General features: G+C 37.5%; 2 protein-coding genes across 2 annotated transcripts; one reads left to right on the plus strand and one right to left on the minus strand.

Moving 5' to 3' along the window:
• Positions 1–127: 127 nt before the first annotated feature.
• coq10a (coenzyme Q10A) lies at positions 128–5,788 on the plus strand. The gene is made up of 5 exons (XM_058762858.1): positions 128–599; positions 1,787–1,933; positions 2,594–2,786; positions 2,874–2,975; positions 3,733–5,788. Exons 1-5 carry the CDS (start codon positions 463–465, stop codon positions 3,898–3,900), a joined length of 747 nt encoding a protein of 248 aa, XP_058618841.1. The 5' UTR covers positions 128–462; the 3' UTR covers positions 3,901–5,788.
• A 110-nt stretch (positions 5,789–5,898) lies between these two features.
• On the minus strand, positions 5,899–19,513 carry cs (citrate synthase). The gene is made up of 11 exons (XM_058762857.1): positions 19,356–19,513; positions 14,651–14,698; positions 14,304–14,411; positions 13,665–13,730; positions 12,958–13,089; positions 11,375–11,563; positions 11,026–11,225; positions 9,831–9,960; positions 9,634–9,735; positions 9,309–9,518; positions 5,899–8,814 (listed from the first exon to the last, which is right to left on the minus strand). The coding sequence occupies exons 1-11, from the start codon at positions 19,404–19,406 to the stop codon at positions 8,644–8,646; spliced, it is 1,407 nt and encodes a 468-aa protein (XP_058618840.1). The 5' UTR covers positions 19,407–19,513; the 3' UTR covers positions 5,899–8,643.
• Between the last annotated feature and the right edge of the window lie 312 nt (positions 19,514–19,825).

The raw sequence follows: 19,825 nt of genomic DNA on the forward strand, positions 1-19,825 counted from the left end.
GATTATTAATATCTGTTCATTGTTGTCATTGGTTTTATGCACCCATATCATTTATTGCCATGATTCAAATAAAATGTGGCAGTTTAGACATGAAATCATAATGATTGTGTCTCTTATGTGACATTCTGTCCTCCTCCGGTCCAGTTGGCGGCAGCTGCACGGTGCCGCATCAGAACAGTGTGTCCCGCACACCGGCAGCTTATGAAGGCTTCACCGGTTTAACCTCAATCGGTTTCAGCGGAATCGAAGGGGAAAGGGCTATTTTTTCAGTAGATGATTATCTAGAAGTCGAAATATGATACTCGCACCGCAAGGATTTAACGCACAGCGGGGGTTTGGTCACTGAAAAACAGCCGACTCATTTACTCTTAGAGATGACAACGAGCGCTTGCTTATTACTGTGTTAATCGAGATTAATCGACATCATTTTACACGCATTGAATAGGTTAAGCTCTATTTTTGATGGCCGTGTCAGGCGCCCGGCGGATCCCGATGGGTGTGCGGACATTCAGTGAGTTTCTGGAAATAGCGACGGTCGGACCGTGTCGCTCCAGCAGCCCGTATAAATGCAGAGAGAGGATACAGCACTGGCCCATCAGGTAAAACACCGCGTTTACATCTCAGCAGCACGCTTTGAATAGTGGAATATATTATGTAAGCATACAAATGTTAAATAGATTATATAAGGTGCTTCTACTGAATGACTGATGAACATATTGGAAAAAAGCGAGCTGGAAAATCCTAAAAAAGTACGTTACCATAGTTTCCCCTAAAATACCGTGGTAGTTACCACGATTATTAATGAAAAATTGTGGGGTGTCGGTTCAAAAAGCTTAGTGACACAATTTTATTTTAATGATATTGATTTGATACTGATATTGTTTATTATATTATTATCGAAAATTCTATTAGTGTTTATTAAGAGAAACTCCATATAGAATCTAAAATAGACAGGAATGTAAATTTAAAATAAAATAAATAAAAGAATACCAATTTAAACAAAACATTTTGTTTTAAGATATAGTCAATGTATATAATCAAGAATGGAAAGGAATATAAATTAAAATAGAATACATAAAAACAATAGAAATGTAAGCAAAATATTTAAAATATATATATATTTCTATGATAATGTAGAATTTTATAATACTTTCTATAATAAACCCTGTAACCCGATAAAGAGTTTAGAAATGGATGAAACGTTTGATTATCAATTATTCCACATACATTTAGAAAATGTAGTTTCAGAAATACCAGAATTATTACAGTTCTTGTTATACCACAAAACCAGTCAATAAGGGTCAATTTTCTGAAATTGAGATTTATACATCCTCTGAAAGCTGAATAAATAAGCTTTCCATTGACAATATTTGGCCGAGATGCAACTATTTGAAAATCTGGAATCTGAGGGTGCAAAAAAATCTAAATATTGAGAAAATCGCCTTTAAAGTTGTCCACATGAAGTTCTTAGCAATGCATATTACTAATCAAAAATTAAGTTTTGATATATTTTCAATAGGAAATTTATAAAATATCTTCATGGAACATGATCTTTACTTAACGTCCTAATGATTTTTGGCATAAAAGAAAAATCCGTCATTTTGACTCATACAGTGTATTTTTGGCTATTGCTACAAACATATCCCAGCAACTTAAGACTGGTTTTGTGGTCCAGGGTCACATATGAATATACTAATCATTCAGTACCATAGAGTGATGGTACAATCATCGCAGACCATTCCTGTATGTATTGTATTTATCAGAATCTTGTTTTTTTGTATGTCAGGCACATGTCTTCCTGTGGGATTTTGATGACCCGTCATCCTCGCGCTCTCTGTCTCTCTGAAGTGGATTTGACTCCCACTCATCACAGGAGATCTTTCATCAGCCTCACCAATAAGAGAAAAGAGTATTCAGAGAGGAGAATACTAGGGTAAGCTGACTAACTAATTGCAGGGTAGGTTAAGATTGACGCAGTGTCTGATCCTGAACAATGACCTCTTCTTTTTCCTCATGGAGAATGAAGGCAAGCTTTTGTGGTGTTAAGTAATAAATGAACAGAGCTCCACTATTGATCTAGTGGAGGTGGAGCAGCTGGAACAAAGACCTAAAACAGGGACATACATACTGGATCATTAATGAAAGAAATTATGAATGAATAAATAGTAGTATCTACCAGTATAAATGAAGTAAAGTAGAACAAAACACATTTATAGCTTTTTGTATTGGGCAAAATGGCAGCATCTGTATTTTTATATTGTGTATTTTATTGCAGTGTAAATTCTGGTATTATTTATATACTATTATAGTTGTTAATATTTTGAATGAGCTTTTAGTGTTCTATTTTAACTGTAATTTAATTTCAGTTTTAGTTTAAGTAGTACTTCACTTTAAACTTTATTTCAGTTGCTGATTTTCATTTCTTAGGTTTTTCATCTAATGTTTATATTTTGTTATTTCAGCTCTATTTAAAATGACAAAAATTATTCTAAATGGATTTAGTTGACAATAACAACACCGTTTTATTGTCCATTTCTGAAAGTATTTGTATTTATTTAAAAAATGTCAAATTTACCTGTATTTTGGTGTTTAGGTACTCAATGCAAGAGATGTATGATGTGGTAGCCAACGTGGATGACTACAAACACTTTGTACCGTGGTGTAAAAAGTCCCAGACCATCGTGAAAAGGGCCGGTCATGCCAAAGCTCAGCTGGAAGTGGGCTTCCCTCCAGTTGTTGAGCGATACACTTCAATGATAAGCCACGTCCGTCCACATCTGGTCAAAGTAAGCCACCTGTGTGCTCTACAACATCGTCATCACTGAAATGAAAGGAACCATACATTTTGTAAATAATTATGTTTCCAATTTCAGGCAGTGTGTTCGGACGGTAAACTCTTCAATCATTTAGAGACAATATGGCGGTTTAGTCCCGGTATTCCTGGTTATCCTCGCACATGCACTGTAGACTTCTCTGTAAGTATCGTTTACAAACTTTTGCTTCCAGTTTGCTTCCTTTCGCTAAGCCCCACCCCCCTTAGTTACTGTTGCTAGGCCAAAATAATCAACAGCGCGCGCGCTGATGTTATTTTGGTTTTGTCTGATTAAAATGAATGAAAGTGTTGCATGTTTGGATAGTTGTATACTGATTTTCACCTCTTGTCTTGTTTTTATTGGGTTTATTAGTTTTTGTTTTTTAAAAATGACTGTTTAGCTTTTATTAGAAATTTTAGAATATTGTGGCCAGCCTAAGGCACACAATAATCATGCTGTCTAATCAGCATCTTGATATGCCACACCTGTGAGGTGGATGGAGTATCTCAGCAAAAGAGAAGTGCTCACTAACACAGATTTCGACAGATTTGTGAACCATATTTGAGAGAAATAGGCCTTTTGTGTACATAGAAAAAGTCTTACATCTTTGAGTTCAGCTCATGAAAAATGGGGCAAAAACAAAAGTGTTGCGTTTATAATTTTGTTCAGTGTATATACTGTATGTGTGTGTCTTTATATATATATATATATATATGTAATAAATATACACAGTACACACACATACTGTATATTATATAAACAAACTTTTATTTTGGATGCGATTATTTGCGATTAATCGTTGCCCAGCTATATATAATATATATATATATATATATATATTAGTGATAACACTCAGTGTTTGTTAGGAAGTAAATTCACCATGTCTCTTTCTCTCTGGATGTTTTTGTTTTATCCTCAGGTCTCGTTCGAGTTCCGTTCATTGCTACATTCGCAGTTAGCGACTGTGTTTTTCGATGAGGTGGTGAAGCAGATGGTGGCGGCGTTTGAGCGGCGAGCGGGCAAACTCTACGGACCTGAGACGAGGATACCCCGCGAGCTCATGTTCCACGAGGTCCATCACACGTGAGATGCACCTTCACACGGGACTCACCTGCAGCTGGAACTCACAAAACTCTTTAGATGGTTATCACATGACAAATCAGATCACTAGATTACATTGGGATGGTATGATAGATACCATTTACTTTTAGAAAAAGATTTCAGTTCATTTGAGGTGCTGCTCCTTAAACGTGTATTTTTTTTTTTTGTTTGCTTTTTGACTGTGAATGAATATTAATTGATTTATTGCAGCTCTTGATAGGTGAGATTGGCAAGTTGAGGTGAAAAACTTGGACGTTTCACTACGGTTTCATCTGGTTTACTCATTCAGTCCTGCAGTGGGTTTATTGGGGCCAAATCTGACTTATTACTGAAGCTGAAAGGAATATTTTAGGTGAAATCTGTCGCGCGCTGTTGATTATCACACAAAATAGTTTCGATTTGTACTTCAGCTTTTTAATAAAACAAACAATAAAACATGTACAGCACAACCATTGTTTACTTTCCCCTTGCATATGTGCAGCTGTTTAATATTTTTATGGTCTCAAGTCGATATTATTTTCTGTGGTAATCAACAGCATGCAAACGGCACAGATTAACCCAGAATATTCCTTTTATACAACTAGATATGAATTCAAATTGCTTGAATTTGATCACGCTCACAGTGACCTACTTGACTTTCACACTGCACTGAATTTATAATATTCATCTCAAGAAGTCCAAACACAACTGTAAATATAATAAATAGGAATTATACTGTTATAGTGACGTCAAATATTTCTCTCACCTAAATATTTATCCTCATAGACAACAAAAAACTTTGTTTATAGAAGTAGTATACTGTAATGAAGGAATTACGAATTGTATTTAGCATGCTTTTGCTTTCTTTGGATGCAAACTCAGGGCTTTAGATTCAAATGAAAGAAATATACAGATTCAGCCTGTTGTTCCCTAATAGTGATCCCAGTGTGTGCCTGTTCATGTAGACTGTGCCATTTCTGATTTGTTGCTGCGTTGTTTAAACACTACTGTATGTGTATTGTTTGTGATTTCTTGAAAAGCCACAGTATGAGCTGGCGAAGCTTCGAATACAAGCATAGTGGACTTTTTTTGACATTTATTTTATGAGATTTTATTTTTAGCCATTTCAATGCCTTATCTAAGTGCTCATGGCATTTATAAATGACTTCAAATAACGTAATTGTCAAGATGTCCATTGATGATTTATTTATGCTGTATCAAACACCTGTCTAAGAGTCTTCCGTGGAAATAATGTCACCATTAGTAGATAATTCTAGGATTTATTATAAAGACCTTGTTAGATGTATGTTAAGTGAGAACGTTTGGTTGAAGAACTGTGAATAAAAACCAAAGAGATGAGCAGTGCTTCACAAGAGCAAGAAAAGCACAGTTTTAGGAACAAATTCTTTCTGAAATGAATGTTGTCTGTTCAGTAAACCTCAATTCTCTGTCAACAGGCCTGTCGTCAGTGTTATAATCTCGCACAAGCATTTCTTTTAATTTGAGAATCTATAAATTTATTTCCAAACAAACTTTTGTGTCTGTTTTACTTGAACTGCTTGAGATTCATTGGGAGGCCGCTTTTCTGCTTTGAATTATGACGTGTTTGATCTTGATGTGCACTCTTTTGTCAATGGTTTCTTACCTCAAAGTGGTAGTTTTATGATTGCTAATCAGCTAGAATCCAATGTTGAGGAGATACATGAGGACTAGTGAAAACTTTACAGTGGTGCAGTACCAGGGAACAAAGAATACAAAGTGAAACCAGCTGAGGAAATCCGAGGAAGGTGGTGGTATCTGGGTCATGTATTTATAAAAGTGTGAGAGACTATTGTGGAGTTTCTTATTCATGCTGTCCTGACATGAAGATCTTTACACTAAATTGATCCAATAAAGAAGAATGACCATACTTGGATCTTAAGACAATTCATACTGGCCATAATTTGAGCAATAACCACATTTGCGGGCACATCATTTACAGAATAAAAATTATTCACTCAACGCATGTCTTTCCAAACCTGTTTTTATTCATTTCTTCTGTGGAACATAAAGATATTTTGAGATCTATCCGTTTTCTTTTGAATCCATTGCAGTGTTTAGTATTATTTATATAGCATTATAATATTTATATAACATTTTGAATTTGTTTTATTTTCATTTAAAAATAGTCAAGTCATCTTTATTTATATAGCGCTTTTAACAATACAGACTGTGTCAAAGCACTCAACAGTATCAAATTGGAGGATAGTGTCAGTAATGTATAATGATAAGATTAAACACTCAATTTTCTGTTAAAGGCATTTCATTATTGAATTCAGAGATGAATAGTATCTGTGCAATCAAATCGACGATACGATACATCGCTAGAAATCGTACCTTATACTAATTTCTGTTTCTATATAGCATGGTTTAATTCAGTTTGAGTAACTTTAGTATTTCAACTTAATACTTAATTTTTCTGCAAGTTGCCGAGGCATTATTTTTAATAAATAATGCTCCATTGTTGCTTGGTTGGTTCCCAACATGCTTCAAAATATATTTAGTTTTTGCAGAAAAAGTCACAGTTATTTAAAACTATTGCACAGTGCCCAGATTACTTTACTCTGAATATGGACCTTCCAAATACATCACAATTATGAATTATAAAGCAATATACCAACTACACTCCTAAAAATAAAGGTTCCAAGAATTTTTCTTTTTTTTTTTCAGCGATGACCGAAGAACCATTTTAAGTTCTGCAAAGAACCTTTCAGTGAACAGTTCTGATATAAGCTCTAAAGAACCTTTTGTGCATGGATGTTAAAGGAAACCACAGATGCCAATAAAGAACCTTTATTTCTAAGAGCGTACTCTTGTTTGTGATTCTAGTAAACAGAATTTTGGCTTGGGTTAATAAGTTTACATTGGCATTTACATTATGGACAGCTGAATATTAGAATATGACCAAATTTGGTTAATATCAGAGTAATCTAGTGCAATCATTGAGTGAAAGAGTTTCATGCAGAAAAAAAGAAAATGCCTCAAGCGTTTGTTAAAAACATTTATTGGTTTTCCTTTTCCATCAAGTTTTCCCATTTTTTCTTTTTGTTCGCCTAAGTTTCTTTTCCCCAATCAATCCAGACTCATCCCCCCCGCCCCATTCTCGTTCCCCTCCCCACTTCCCCTGGTGGATCCGACTTCAACCAATCATCTCCATATTCACATTCCTCGTTATTTAAATTAACCCGACATCGCATAAACCAATCATGTACATCATGATGAAAACAGTCACACTGGAAAAGGGCACAGCAAACCAGATAATTCTTCTCACGCTACTAGATAAGTGGGAAATGATGATTGGGGGAAAAGTGCCATCGAGTTAATGGAGTGCTTATGGACCGACTAGCTAAAATAACTGCTAGATTATCCAAAAAAAAAACAACCTGAGAGCAAGCGTGCAAGAGAGCAGGACCCGTGTGTGTCACAGCAGTACATGTACAAGTCATGTTTTAAATTATATTAAAGGTATAGTTTACTTAAAATAAAGGGTTACGCGAGTCATTACAGATAAGCGCTTTGACTAACAGAGATGGAGAGACAGTGTTTTGATATGCAATTCATACATTCAAGCTATATTTACATGAATAAATAAAACCACTACTTATGTATACCTACTCAAAATGATAGCTTTTCTCTTTATACAAGACATCATTCTTCAAAACACTGGGGGGAAAAAAAGACACTAAAACTCGAAACAGGTAAAAAGTAGCAGATTTTGAGCGCTCTTGGATGAACGTACAAATAAACGCCACAAATTCAACTTGCTCTCAAGTTGGTAAACAAAACACCTGCGACTACAATAACTTGTATGAATGACACAAACCTTTAACAAATCAAAGCCAATATGTCCACTGATGAAATAAAAAAGGATATTTCAAATAAAGAGGGCACCACACGTGCTTCCAAACAACAGACAGGAAGATGAAGACGATTGGTTGAAGTCAGAGAGCAATATGAGAGATAACTTAAAGGGGCAGTACCCTTTTAAACAAATGTACAAGCTTCCCAAGTTGAACTGAACTCATAGAATCAATTCTATTGAGAGAGGACCGTATTGCCATCATGGAGTGCTCTTACAAGGAGAAACTAGAGGGACGCCTAGTCAAACTTTGTCGAATTATCTCAGAGCAGGGATTTGACAATTCATTTCCTCACACAAATAGAGGCTCAAGTGAACATCTGACCTCAGGAGAGTAAAAATACAAGACTAAAACTGATATAATTGGTGTGAAAGCTGAGGATAAAGGGTGTATTTATATATTAGGTGAACTAACTCTTCTGAACTAGTATTTAATAGTCATTATTAGTTTAAATAAGGAGAGAGGTGAATTCTGGAAAGATGTATTGCTCTCGGCTGTGTTCTTGGACAATAAAGCCTTCTGCATCAAACCACCTCGCTACATCCATAGCAGTGTCATACGAAGGGAAAAAAATCTGCGGGAAAACTTAAGGAGTGATCGCAAGCAATGACTGTGTAATGCGTCTACACATTTATCGTGAAAAAGTAGCTTTAAATGTGCATTTTGGGCATGAAAGACTAATAAACATGTAAATGGGATGTGTAATTTTGCTGTGATATCAATAAAGGCCCTTTTTAGATTAAATTTAAAAGTGTACCGTCTCTTTAAATCCCTTAGCCCAGGGACTTCTTTCTAATAGATTAAGCTCTTCCCCTTCCTGTCCCCACTCCGCTGGCATGGTCTTTCGCTCTCTAGCCTGATTTGGCCCCAACCAGAGCCATGAGTCCGTCCGTGCTCATGGACTTGGGACGCTCCAGAGGGAAGCCGAGCGCTCTGCTCCACACCAGCTGAGAGAGGACGCCCAAAGCTCGGGATACGCCAAACAACACAGTATAATAGTTCATCTCAGTCATGCCATAATACTGCAAAACACAAGAGTAAAAACAGATGATGAACAGAGCAAGCAGAAAAATTAAGTAAACTGTATAAATAGAAAAAGGGGAGAAAAGGAATTAAACTAATGTGATTTTAGTGCAACCAAATATGGGATGGGATTTGTTTTTTATATGGTCAAATATATGTTTAAATAAAATTTGATTAATAATATATTATAAATAAAACTATTATTTTATGTGATTTAGATATTTTTTATATTTTACACTAGAAACAGTTTTAATACTCGCATATAAAAAATTATATATTTAAAATTATATTTAAATTATAGATTATATAAATATAATACATACAACTCTATAAATATTGCACAAAATATGATATAGATATATCATATAGTATATATACAGAGAGTATGTAAAGTATAAATGAACAAAAAGGCACACATACAAGATATTTTAGGTGCACTAGACAAAACAACACACGTCTGTGCTAAAACTCTGGTTAGTTTCTAGTGACTTACTTGCAACAGGACTCCGCTGTGTGCATCTACATTGGGCCAGGGGTTTTTGGCCTTGCCCTGCTCCAGAAGCACGTTGGGTACGATCTTGTAGAGTTGAGCTACCAGCTTAAACATGGGGTCATTGGGAAGGTGCTTGAGGGCAAACTCACGCTGACAGGTATAGCGAGGATCTGTCTTCCTCAGAACAGCGTGGCCATAGCCTGGGACCACCTGAATAATGACAAGAGAGAACGAACATAATCATCCATCATATTGTGATCAATCTGCATTGAGTTTTTGAATTGATGTATTTCCTATTGGGTTGGGATATAACAAAAGGACTCACTCTGCCTGATTTAAGTGTGTTCCAAATATAATCTCTCATTTTCTCATCAGACACCTCACCACCGAGCTCCTTCTGCAGGGCTGTCAGCCACACAAGCACCTCCTACAGGACAGAGGAGGAAGTGAAGGAGATGCAAAGCTGGTTAGTATTTCATAACCATGTGTCCTGAGCAACACTAAGCACATTAAGGCTCAAACCTGATTGGCCAGTCCGTGCAGGGGTCCAGCCAAGCCATTCATAGCAGCGCTGAAGGAGAGGTAGGGGTCGGACAGGGCACTGCCTACCAGGTGACTAGTGTGTGCGCTGACGTTTCCACCCTCATGGTCACTGGAAAGGAAGAAAAGAATACAAAAAGGATAAAGGTTACGGTTACGGTCGAAGGACACTAAACTAGATAAGACTGGTAAACTGACACAACCGCAAGAGGGCAGACTTTATTCACTTATCAAAAACAGTCATTCCTCTTCCCTTTTCTTTCTTAAAAGATGTACACTAGCAGATCGAGTGTTTTCTTGCTGACTGAACAAAATCTGCACAGTCTACAATCACTGATCAAAGGGAGACAGAAAGACATCAAACCATCAAGCACCACACAATCATTTTTCAAAATTAAAGTGCATTATGTTTGAAAGTTTAGCATTATTAACCATCAAGGGAGAATTACTGGTAACCATTTGGGTAACGTATTTTGACAGTATATATAGAAAATGTTGTACTAAAAATGGAAAATGGTTTAAGGAGGGGGGGGGGGATTATTTTATATATAAAAATAATCATCTCGAACCCTATATAAAAGCATTTCAATTGCATCCATTTAATAAGCAATAAAAGTGATAACTGGCTTTGATAGCACAGATTGCAGGTTTCATTGGTCCAAAGTCCCAGTCCACATATATTAAACATCAAATAACAAACAATTATCTTGATAAATCTGTCAATTATTTATTAATCCACTAATTAGATGATCCACAGCTTGATCAATGGTCACTGCAGGCCTAGAAAATTACTAGACACTGTTAACTTGTGTCAAGCTGGGTTTAGCATGGGAAGGAGATTGTTTGCATTTAAGTTTACACCAATGCTCTTCACTTCCTTTTTTGGTTCAGATAGTAGCAGTTCTTCTACAAATAGCCAATTTGCAGTATTGCACTGGTGGCCTGAAAGATCCAGTTTGATAACAGACATCAGATGCATTCAGGTCTCCCAGCAGGGCTAGAAACAAGCTTCACTAATGTGCTTTTCTCCCTTAGGCTGAGGTAAAAAATTGACTCTTCATAGAGAAGAGAGATTTTCTGAAGGCAGTCACAAAGGTTAAAAGTCCAAGCCGATCTCATTCCTAACGACTGCCTCGAATGAACCAGTGGAGGAGTCAGCGAGTTTGTAGGTCATCACCTGTGGATGGTGAGGTAGAGCCTCATGAGTTCTGTGAACTGTGGATCGCTGTAACCCAGCATGTTGGTGAAGTTGTGCGACCAGTCCAGGTTGGAGTCGATGGCACCAATGCTGCTTCCTTCACGGTACAAATTACGGTAGATCTTAGCAGCCACGCAGGGGAGCTTGGCGATCAAGTCCATGGAGTCCTCATACACAAACTGCACAGAGATGGCATGAATTCTTGTGAATGACTCACTCACTTTAAATAGCAAATAAATATCTTAGTCAGGAGTTGTTTTAATCATAGTATTTATCATTACACACCACACCTTTAATGTTTCTAGCACAAATATTTTCAGTGACTCACCTCCCAGTACTTGGCCTTGTTAACTCCCTCAGAGTACGCCCGAGCGAAACTGCTCTCGCTGTTCAGAGCCGTGACAGCGGCGCTGAACTGAGACATGGGGTGCAGGTTGGTGGGGAAGTTGTCCAGCATGGTGACCACGTGAGAGGGAAGGGCCGCACGCTTAGCCCACTCCTTAGACAACCAATTCACCTGAAAAAACAGCCGACAAAGAGTTAAATAAAAGGCAAAATATTTTTGTGGCATGTTACTAGGAGGACAGCTACTATGACTGCCATCTGTAATGAAAATGGATAAACTCAATTTCTTAAAAGTCTTTGTTTTATTCAACACATATTTTGAGAGATTTTTTATTTATGGTTGCCTGTTCAGGGCCACAATTTCATTAACATCCCAACAAGACAATGTAATTGTCAATCTCAGAGCAATCAATATATGTCTATAATGCCTGGAATACACTACGAGATTTTTGCCCCAATTTCCCCCCGATTTTACAGTCTGAACAAGTTGACGCTAGTTGAGGAAAGTCGAAGCCAGTCTGCAGATTACAGCTGACAGATTCCACAGAAAATCGCGTGGTGTATGATGGTCACAGACTCCGATTTTTTAGCTTCAGACTTTGACTCCATCCAGTCAGAGGATATCAAACATATTTGATATTTTCAGCCGATTTTAGAACACATATGTTTTCATTTGTGACACGTCTCCTAGCAACAAGGCGCACGTTTCTGCGTGAGTTTGTTGTGATCGGAACAACTTTAAAGTCTGGTAGTGTATGATCTTCAGTCGCGTAGTGTATGATGCCCAGTTTTCCTTTGTCACTATTTACATAGTCAGTAAGTGTATGATGCCTAGTGTTTTAAAAATCTGTTCAGATTTTAAAAGTCGTGTAGTGTATTCCAGGCTTAACGAGTCACAGCTATAAACAGATGACAATCTTGCAAATCACAAAAGCTGCTAGAAAAGATAAAGAACAACACTGTTTTTCTAAGCAGCTTTATAGATGCATTTTCCTGCAGAAACGCAGGAAGCTTGAATGTGCGGCTTTATTCCGTGATGCTGTCTCCGCTACGTTGCTTTTTTTTTTTTGGCCTCTGTTACTTTCAAAACACAAAGGGGTACGTATACTAGCAGTACATTGTTTTTTCCGCTTGACTTGTACTTCGCAACGACACAAGCTTGTTTCTGCAAAGATGTTCAGCATGTTTTCTGCAAAAACGTCTGACATGTTTACGTTTTACGTGGCGTGAGGACGTGAAAAAGCTACGCTAAATCCGATCTGATCGTTCAGACTGAAACGGATTTCCAGAAATGCAATCTGAATAGGATTCCAAACCACATACAAATGTAGCTCGAAACGGATTTGCACAAATCAGATTTCATGTAGTTCGTTGCCGTTCAGACTATTTAAATATGATCGGATTTCAATCGGATTTGCACAAAAATCGGATTTGGGCTGACAGTCTGAAAGAGGCTTTAAATGCTAAGTTACTAGGACAACTGCATCAGAGCACCATGCTGTAAATTCTAGGCACTCTGGGTTTCTTTAATGAGTAAGAATGCAGTGAATATGAATATATCCTCACCTGCTCCTCAGTGGGCACCTGTCCTGTGACCAGCAGCCAGAACAGACCCTCTGGCAGCGGCTCCTCTCCACCTGGAGCCTTGGGCAACAGCTGCTGACACTCTGGAATGCTGTAACCACGGAAACGGATGCCCTACAGATGCGATCAATAAAGACAGGGATGGCGTCAGTGTGTTTCATTGAATAAAATAAACACTGCAGCTTCGAACTCAGTGAGAGGGTTCAGGGGTTAGCGGGATGTATATTTATCCAAGGCACTGTGGTGCCACTTTCTATTTTTAGCTTACAGCAGCATACTATTGTGCAAATGATTAGCTTCTATGACACTGTACACTCGCATCATGCATTCAAGTTTCACAACTTAAATTGTGTATTTGATGTGTCAAGGCTAAAATTTGCAGACTGATGGCTCAATATTATGAAAGACAGGACCTTTTAGTCTATTTTGACTTTGTAATTGATTAATTATTACTAACTATAAACAGTATGTATGGCAAATAATAAATGAAGGACTAATAAAAGATTTAACTATTAATAATAATATCATTAGTTAAAGACAATTTTAACACCAACTAATAAACACTTTTATGATTTTGTTACCTATAATATTGTGACAAACCCAAAAAAATCCATTTGGAATTACTGTATGAATAATTATAACCTGGTTTAAGCAACATTTCATGGTATTGTATGTATGTGCATACTCACCTCATCGGGGTCGAGCACAGAGGTCTCGTACACTAAACCCTTCATGCCTCTCATTCCTCCATAAACCTGTTAAAAACAAAAACAGCACTCAAACATTATTAAAATACCTATGTCAACACCTTTTCTGAGCTACAACCAGTCCTCCATCTCAGTGGCCTCTAGTTCTAGTGTCATATATGACAGTAATAATGCTCCTCAGGTGCAGTTTAATCTACAGTATAGAATAACTGGCAGTGAGACAAAGACCAAATGACTCAGCTGAAACAACGGCCATGAGAGCAGCAGCACTCACACCACAGCCTGAGGGTCCTTGACAAAACCGCCAGCCAATCAGAGGGCAAAAACTATTACTGTGTTTGTGGTGGTTTGCAGCACTACATCATGTGAGACCAGACTGGTCAGACATGTTAGGCAACATCAGTCAGATGACATGCAACATAGCTGAGATCACTAGTTGGGATATCCTAAATTTAAGCCCGTGATTTCCAACATAAGAGTACTTAAGAAGGTAGAAAGAAAAAACACACAATACACATAAACCTTTAAAATAACCCTGCGCTTTATAATTAGGATTGTAATGTAGCCTAAAGTGACGACAGACAAAAGCAGTCACAGTGAATGCAGTGATGTTTCTCTCACCATGTCCACTGTGATCTGACCAATTGCGGTTTTGCCATGCTGCTGTTTGAAGTTCTTGATCCTGCTTTGTTCTTTAGGGATGAGGTCTGCCAGGACGTCTTTCAAATTCTGCATAAGATCAAGGGAAAAAAGGTCAGCTTTCAGTTAGTGGATCAGGCACAAACAGATTTAACAACAAGTGCTTTTTGAGGTTTAAAAAAATTTGCCCCAGACTTATGATTCGTGTGACTCAACCTTCCCATCAAAAGCAAGGCTGTGATCGAATCTCTGTAGTGCAATTAAAATCTAAAGCCTGGTTCTGGCTGTGATCATTGATCCGGGATCTCTGAAGTGATGTAAATACGTACCGTGGATGCGCTGACATTTCTGGCAGCCACAACGACGCATGCTGCATTCTGGAAGAGAAAGAAAAACAACAACTTTGATGAAAGATGCAATGCAGAGGAAGCTGATCATCATAACCTGGGCCAGCAGTTAGATTTTACTGCAGAAGGCCTGCTGGCAGCTGCAGCCTGCAAGGCAGGTGACTTTAGTTGCACAATGCAAAATGCATCAGTTGCTGATTTCTTTGTATTCAAATTACAAGCTTCTTATTACAAGTTTCTATTGGACCAAATATTTTCAACAGGCTCTGAAGTCAAAAGCCCAGAAAACACAGAGATGCAGTGAATGCTACATGTAGTACAACAAAAACTTTAAGGCATTTTTCTATCACAACTTCTTGATTAGCTGCTGTTTTTGTCTAAGAGAGTTACAGCACATTTATTGCACAGACAAGACTGCTAGAGCAACCAGAGGTGAAGTGTGTCTTGAACTATTACCACTGTGCCATTCATCATGACTGCCTTATTTGGGGTTCAATACAATTTAATTATAGCAAAGACGTACACAATGACAATATTTCACAGGAACATAAAAGGAACTCAGGTGCAACAGAACACAATGAATTCTGCAGAGACAGGTCTATGGATCCAACTGCTAATTCTATTACAGAATTGCTTCAGGAAGAGTTATGAGTTTAGCCGCATGGCCCGACCCTTTCCTACACCGAGACACATCCTTCACTTCTATATATAGCTTTAGATTAAGAGCCATGTCTGATTGACTCACAGCAGGACCGGATTGAAACTGCCACTGCAGAATGACTCAAGTACGGATGTAAAGCCGGGTCAGATTGGCAAGACGTGTCAGGAGATAAAGAGGGGGCTTGCTTACAGCATTCAGCTGCAGGTTGTGGACTACCAAAATGTTGGTGGTAATTTCATAATTTTATATTTTTCTATTTTATGTCAAACAAAAATCACAAGTGCATTCCAGGCTTTCTTTCACCTTAAGGGTCAGACTAAGACTGGACGACTGAGCTGGATTACACAGGGAATGATTGCACCTTCCTGTACAAGAGCCAATGCTTCCTACAGCATTGGGCCTCCTGACCGCCATGTGGGTCAGTGCTCTGACACCAGATACCCGTCATTCTACCCTAAAGCTAAAGTTTTCACTGACACACAACACATACAGTAGCTGTGAGACCAGAAAAACACTCATTTATGGGGCGGCCTGTATTGTTGTTGATAAGTAACTGCTAGTCTCTGACCTTTCTGCAAGTCTAAGGCCATGTAATCTGTGGGAAAGGTGAGGCTACCGGCAGCTGTTAGCTTGAACCCGGTGTGAGCGCAGAGGAGGGCGATTACATAAGCCTCTGTAGTAGCTGAATACTTCCAGACATGTCAAAAGCAATACACTTCACATAAACTATAGGTAAATGTGTAACAGAACATATTATAATAACATCATTTCTAATTAATTTTCAAGACTTGCATAATTTCTAACATTTTTGTGAATGCTTGGGGGGGGGGGGTGGAGTAACTGACTCTTCATGCAGATTTTCGGGAAAAAAAATTTAAGTTCAAGGGTTTTAAACTTGCAAGTAAAGTATCAGTTTTACTACAATAAAGTAAAATAGCTAACATAGCTAACTTTCAAATTGCACCAGCTTGATGCATTTAACTTTAAAATGTACAAAATTGATATAATGTAAAATTGACATAGGGTAAACGTACCTATTAAGCTCACGTACCCATTGAACACTTCCATTTTTGAGATCAGATTATAAAAAGAAAAGAATTTATTATCCTACTTGATGTCTTAACCAATTGATATGTTTGTTACTATATACCTCCTGTAATTTCAAGTCAATCAGATCATTACACACTGAGATATGTGTCTCCGTGTGTTCACGCTGTCTGGCAGCCATTTTGAAAGCTGTCTAAAAACTTTTACCAAAAGAGAAGCCCCTTAAATGTGCGTTTTTTAGATTTTTTTGACGATTTAACTGCTTTCATTGATTCAATGTGACTAATAAACACACGGCTACGACAACATATGGTTTATCGGAGTTCGTCTTATTATAATTTTTATTATAATAAAATATACAATAAGGCAATGCTAATCGACACAGCCTTTTTCACTGCTTAGAATACTATGAAACATTATGTGCCTTAAGAAGCCACATCATCTCACAGAAGGATTTATTTCAAACACTCAACTGATGTTATGAAGTGAGTTTGGAGTAAAAATGTGTTATTAAATGTCGTATTTTCACGTGCTTTCAGATGGAGCAGCATTTACTACATAGAGTCGTAGTTCACTGACAAGCTACGCAAACAGCTTTCATAATCGCAGAATGATATCTTCGATTTCATTATCGCGCGATTATGAACGTGATTTCACGTGATGCTGATCCATCTGAAAGCAGGTGATTGAGATTTACTACTGATCACAGAACCGGTTTACTGACGAGATGCGCATGACTATCGCATTCGATTAATTGTGCAGCCCTAAATATAATATATAGAAAATTGTTACTATGAAAGATCTTGTAATTATGTATTGTAATTAAATCTCTATCACTACATTTTCTGAAGAAAATGTGATGGTTCTTTTTCTACAAGGCCAACAGAAATGTCAAAATTAAATTGCAAATTTAATAATAATCAATTTTTTATTGAAGCTACGATGTATGCTATGTAACAGTGACCTTCAAGGTAACAATATCGGTAGCATCACAAAGGTTGCAGAGCACAGAGAATGTGCACAGGCTATTAACTAGCCGGCAACCTTAGACAATTCTATGACCTTTGACTCAGTTCTATTATACAGAGCCAGCCTACATGCAGAATAAATGCAAGGACCATGTGTTAGCAGGGGTCCCTAGAAATGCTATATGGAGGAATTTCTGGACAGAAAAAGGACTCTTTGTCAGCTTACTTTAGGCAAGGAACACACATAAAAGACTGACAGGTAATGCTCTAATAACTCCCCTGCACTTTGTTTAGACAAAAACATGCTGTTTTTTCAATACTCAAAGCAGATGACAGGTGGACAGCTGTGTCAGACAGGTCAGACATGCTTGTCCACCATCTGAATGCCTGAAGAGGAACAGCTCTTTATAGTAGCACCACTGCAGAAAAATCCATTCACATATACAAGCAAATCTCTGCAGTCTCATTTAAACCTACTAACTTTGAGTGTCCAAAGTATTTACAATGTAGACTACTGATCAGAGGTCTGAACACAGTCCAACACATTACCAAGAAATAAAGAATATTACATAAGTACAATACAAAAGTGCACCTCGGCCACCCCTATGAACGGTCAATCAGCAGATTACATAAGTGTCATACACAGCAGAAAAAAAGCTGATAAATTCTTCATGGTGTACAAAGGTCATTTAAGGGTGTGAATGGAGCATTAACCCTGGATGACAAGAGCACAGTAACCTATTTTACTATAAAGTCATTCAGACAGCAAGGTATTGGTTTTTTGGTTTTCTCTCTCTAGCAAGAACAATGAAAGACAATGTCATCTTATGAGAGCACAACTGACACAGTATATGGATAGGATTCCGGTTTCTAAAGATCATACATGCCCTTTGACACACCCTCCACTCATTTTTGCTAAACACAATCACAAACTAGTCAGATGTTAAACGTCTTCAGTCACACACATTACTCAAGGCATTTCAGATCAAAGAACAAAACTTCATAGAGGAATAAAATTTGTATGACTTCACAGCACAAACCCAAACATGTCATCATTCCATAATCACAAGAGCTTTTATGAACTAGATCAGGGGTTTTAAAAAGGTGTCTTGGGACCCACGAGGGAGTACTGGGGGTCCATGGAAAGGTTCCATGGAGAAAAAACAAACAAAAACAAAAACAAAAAAAACATGTAAATATAAAGATTTATAAAAATGTAAAGTGATGACCACATTTAAACCCTACTGAAAACGCATGATGTATACTCTGCATAAACCCTATATAGCTCTATTACGGTAAATTATAGTGATCTGGCATCTTTGCAAACTATTGAAGTCTGGCCATTAATAAATGAATGACAATTCTGAAGGTCAAATCAGCCACAGAGAACAAAAACACTGATATGTCAGACTAAACCGGTGCATATCCCAGATGTCAAAGTGACTGCTCAAATTTATTTACATTGTAACAAATGAAAACTGGTTAAAGTGTTCAATGCCTTGTGAAAGGAAGTCAACTACGTTACACTTCAGATGAGAGTCGAATGAATATAACCATAATATAAGCATATATAACGCTTTTCTTTGTCAGGTATCTTTGAACAGCTCAACGACACTATTTTATAGCTAAAACTATATCTTTACTACTATAACTTTACAATACTTTATAATAAAAATTGTAAATTCCCTACTTTGACAACATGTTTGGGGTGCGTTTTGAAAGTTCAAACCCAATTTTTAACGTTTGACAATATTTTTGACCGCCTATGTTGTTTAAAATTGCTATCCAGGTTGTCCGTTAACTAGGTTTTGACAAAAACTAAGGACTTAAAGAGGGAAGCATATAAACAATGTTTTTCATGCATGAAGTACTCAAAACAGATGTTCGATATGGTTTATTAATACGAAATATACCATACTGGCTGTCTGTTACTAAGGTAATCTATGCTAAGCTAAGCTAACCGGTAGCAGCCTGTGTTTTCTTCACTCGAGTTAAAATAAAACTTTCCTACCTTTGAACTGAGGAGCCTTGGGGCTAGTCTGCTGATAGAGAGGAAGGACATTGTTCTTATATGTGTGTGTATAAATATTACAAGTGCTTCTTTATCGACCCCTGCTTGAAGGTGCCCCTCTCGATACCGTGCTCGCAGTGAAGGTTGAAAACCGACTCGGGCCCTGTTGTAGGCGCGGTTTGGGTCAGATAGGGCCTGGTGAAGATGGAACGGCGTCCTCTTCTTCTGATTGGTTGAGGGTGAGAAAGCTGATTTTGATTGGTGAAGCGTCTCATCGCATTTTGATTTGATTGGTTCACGAATGGAACGAATATAAATTATTCAGACATTTCGCCTGTTCTTTAAACTGCCTGACTAGAAATAGAATGACAGATATGCTCGAGTAAAGTCACATGCGGTTTTTTTAGGCACCCTGACATTTTCACAAATAAGGAATGCGTCTACAAATTATAATTGTATCATAATTTAAT

The sequence above is a fragment of the Onychostoma macrolepis genome, chromosome 23, assembly GCF_012432095.1.
Source record: "Onychostoma macrolepis isolate SWU-2019 chromosome 23, ASM1243209v1, whole genome shotgun sequence".
NCBI lineage: Eukaryota > Metazoa > Chordata > Actinopteri > Cypriniformes > Cyprinidae > Onychostoma > Onychostoma macrolepis.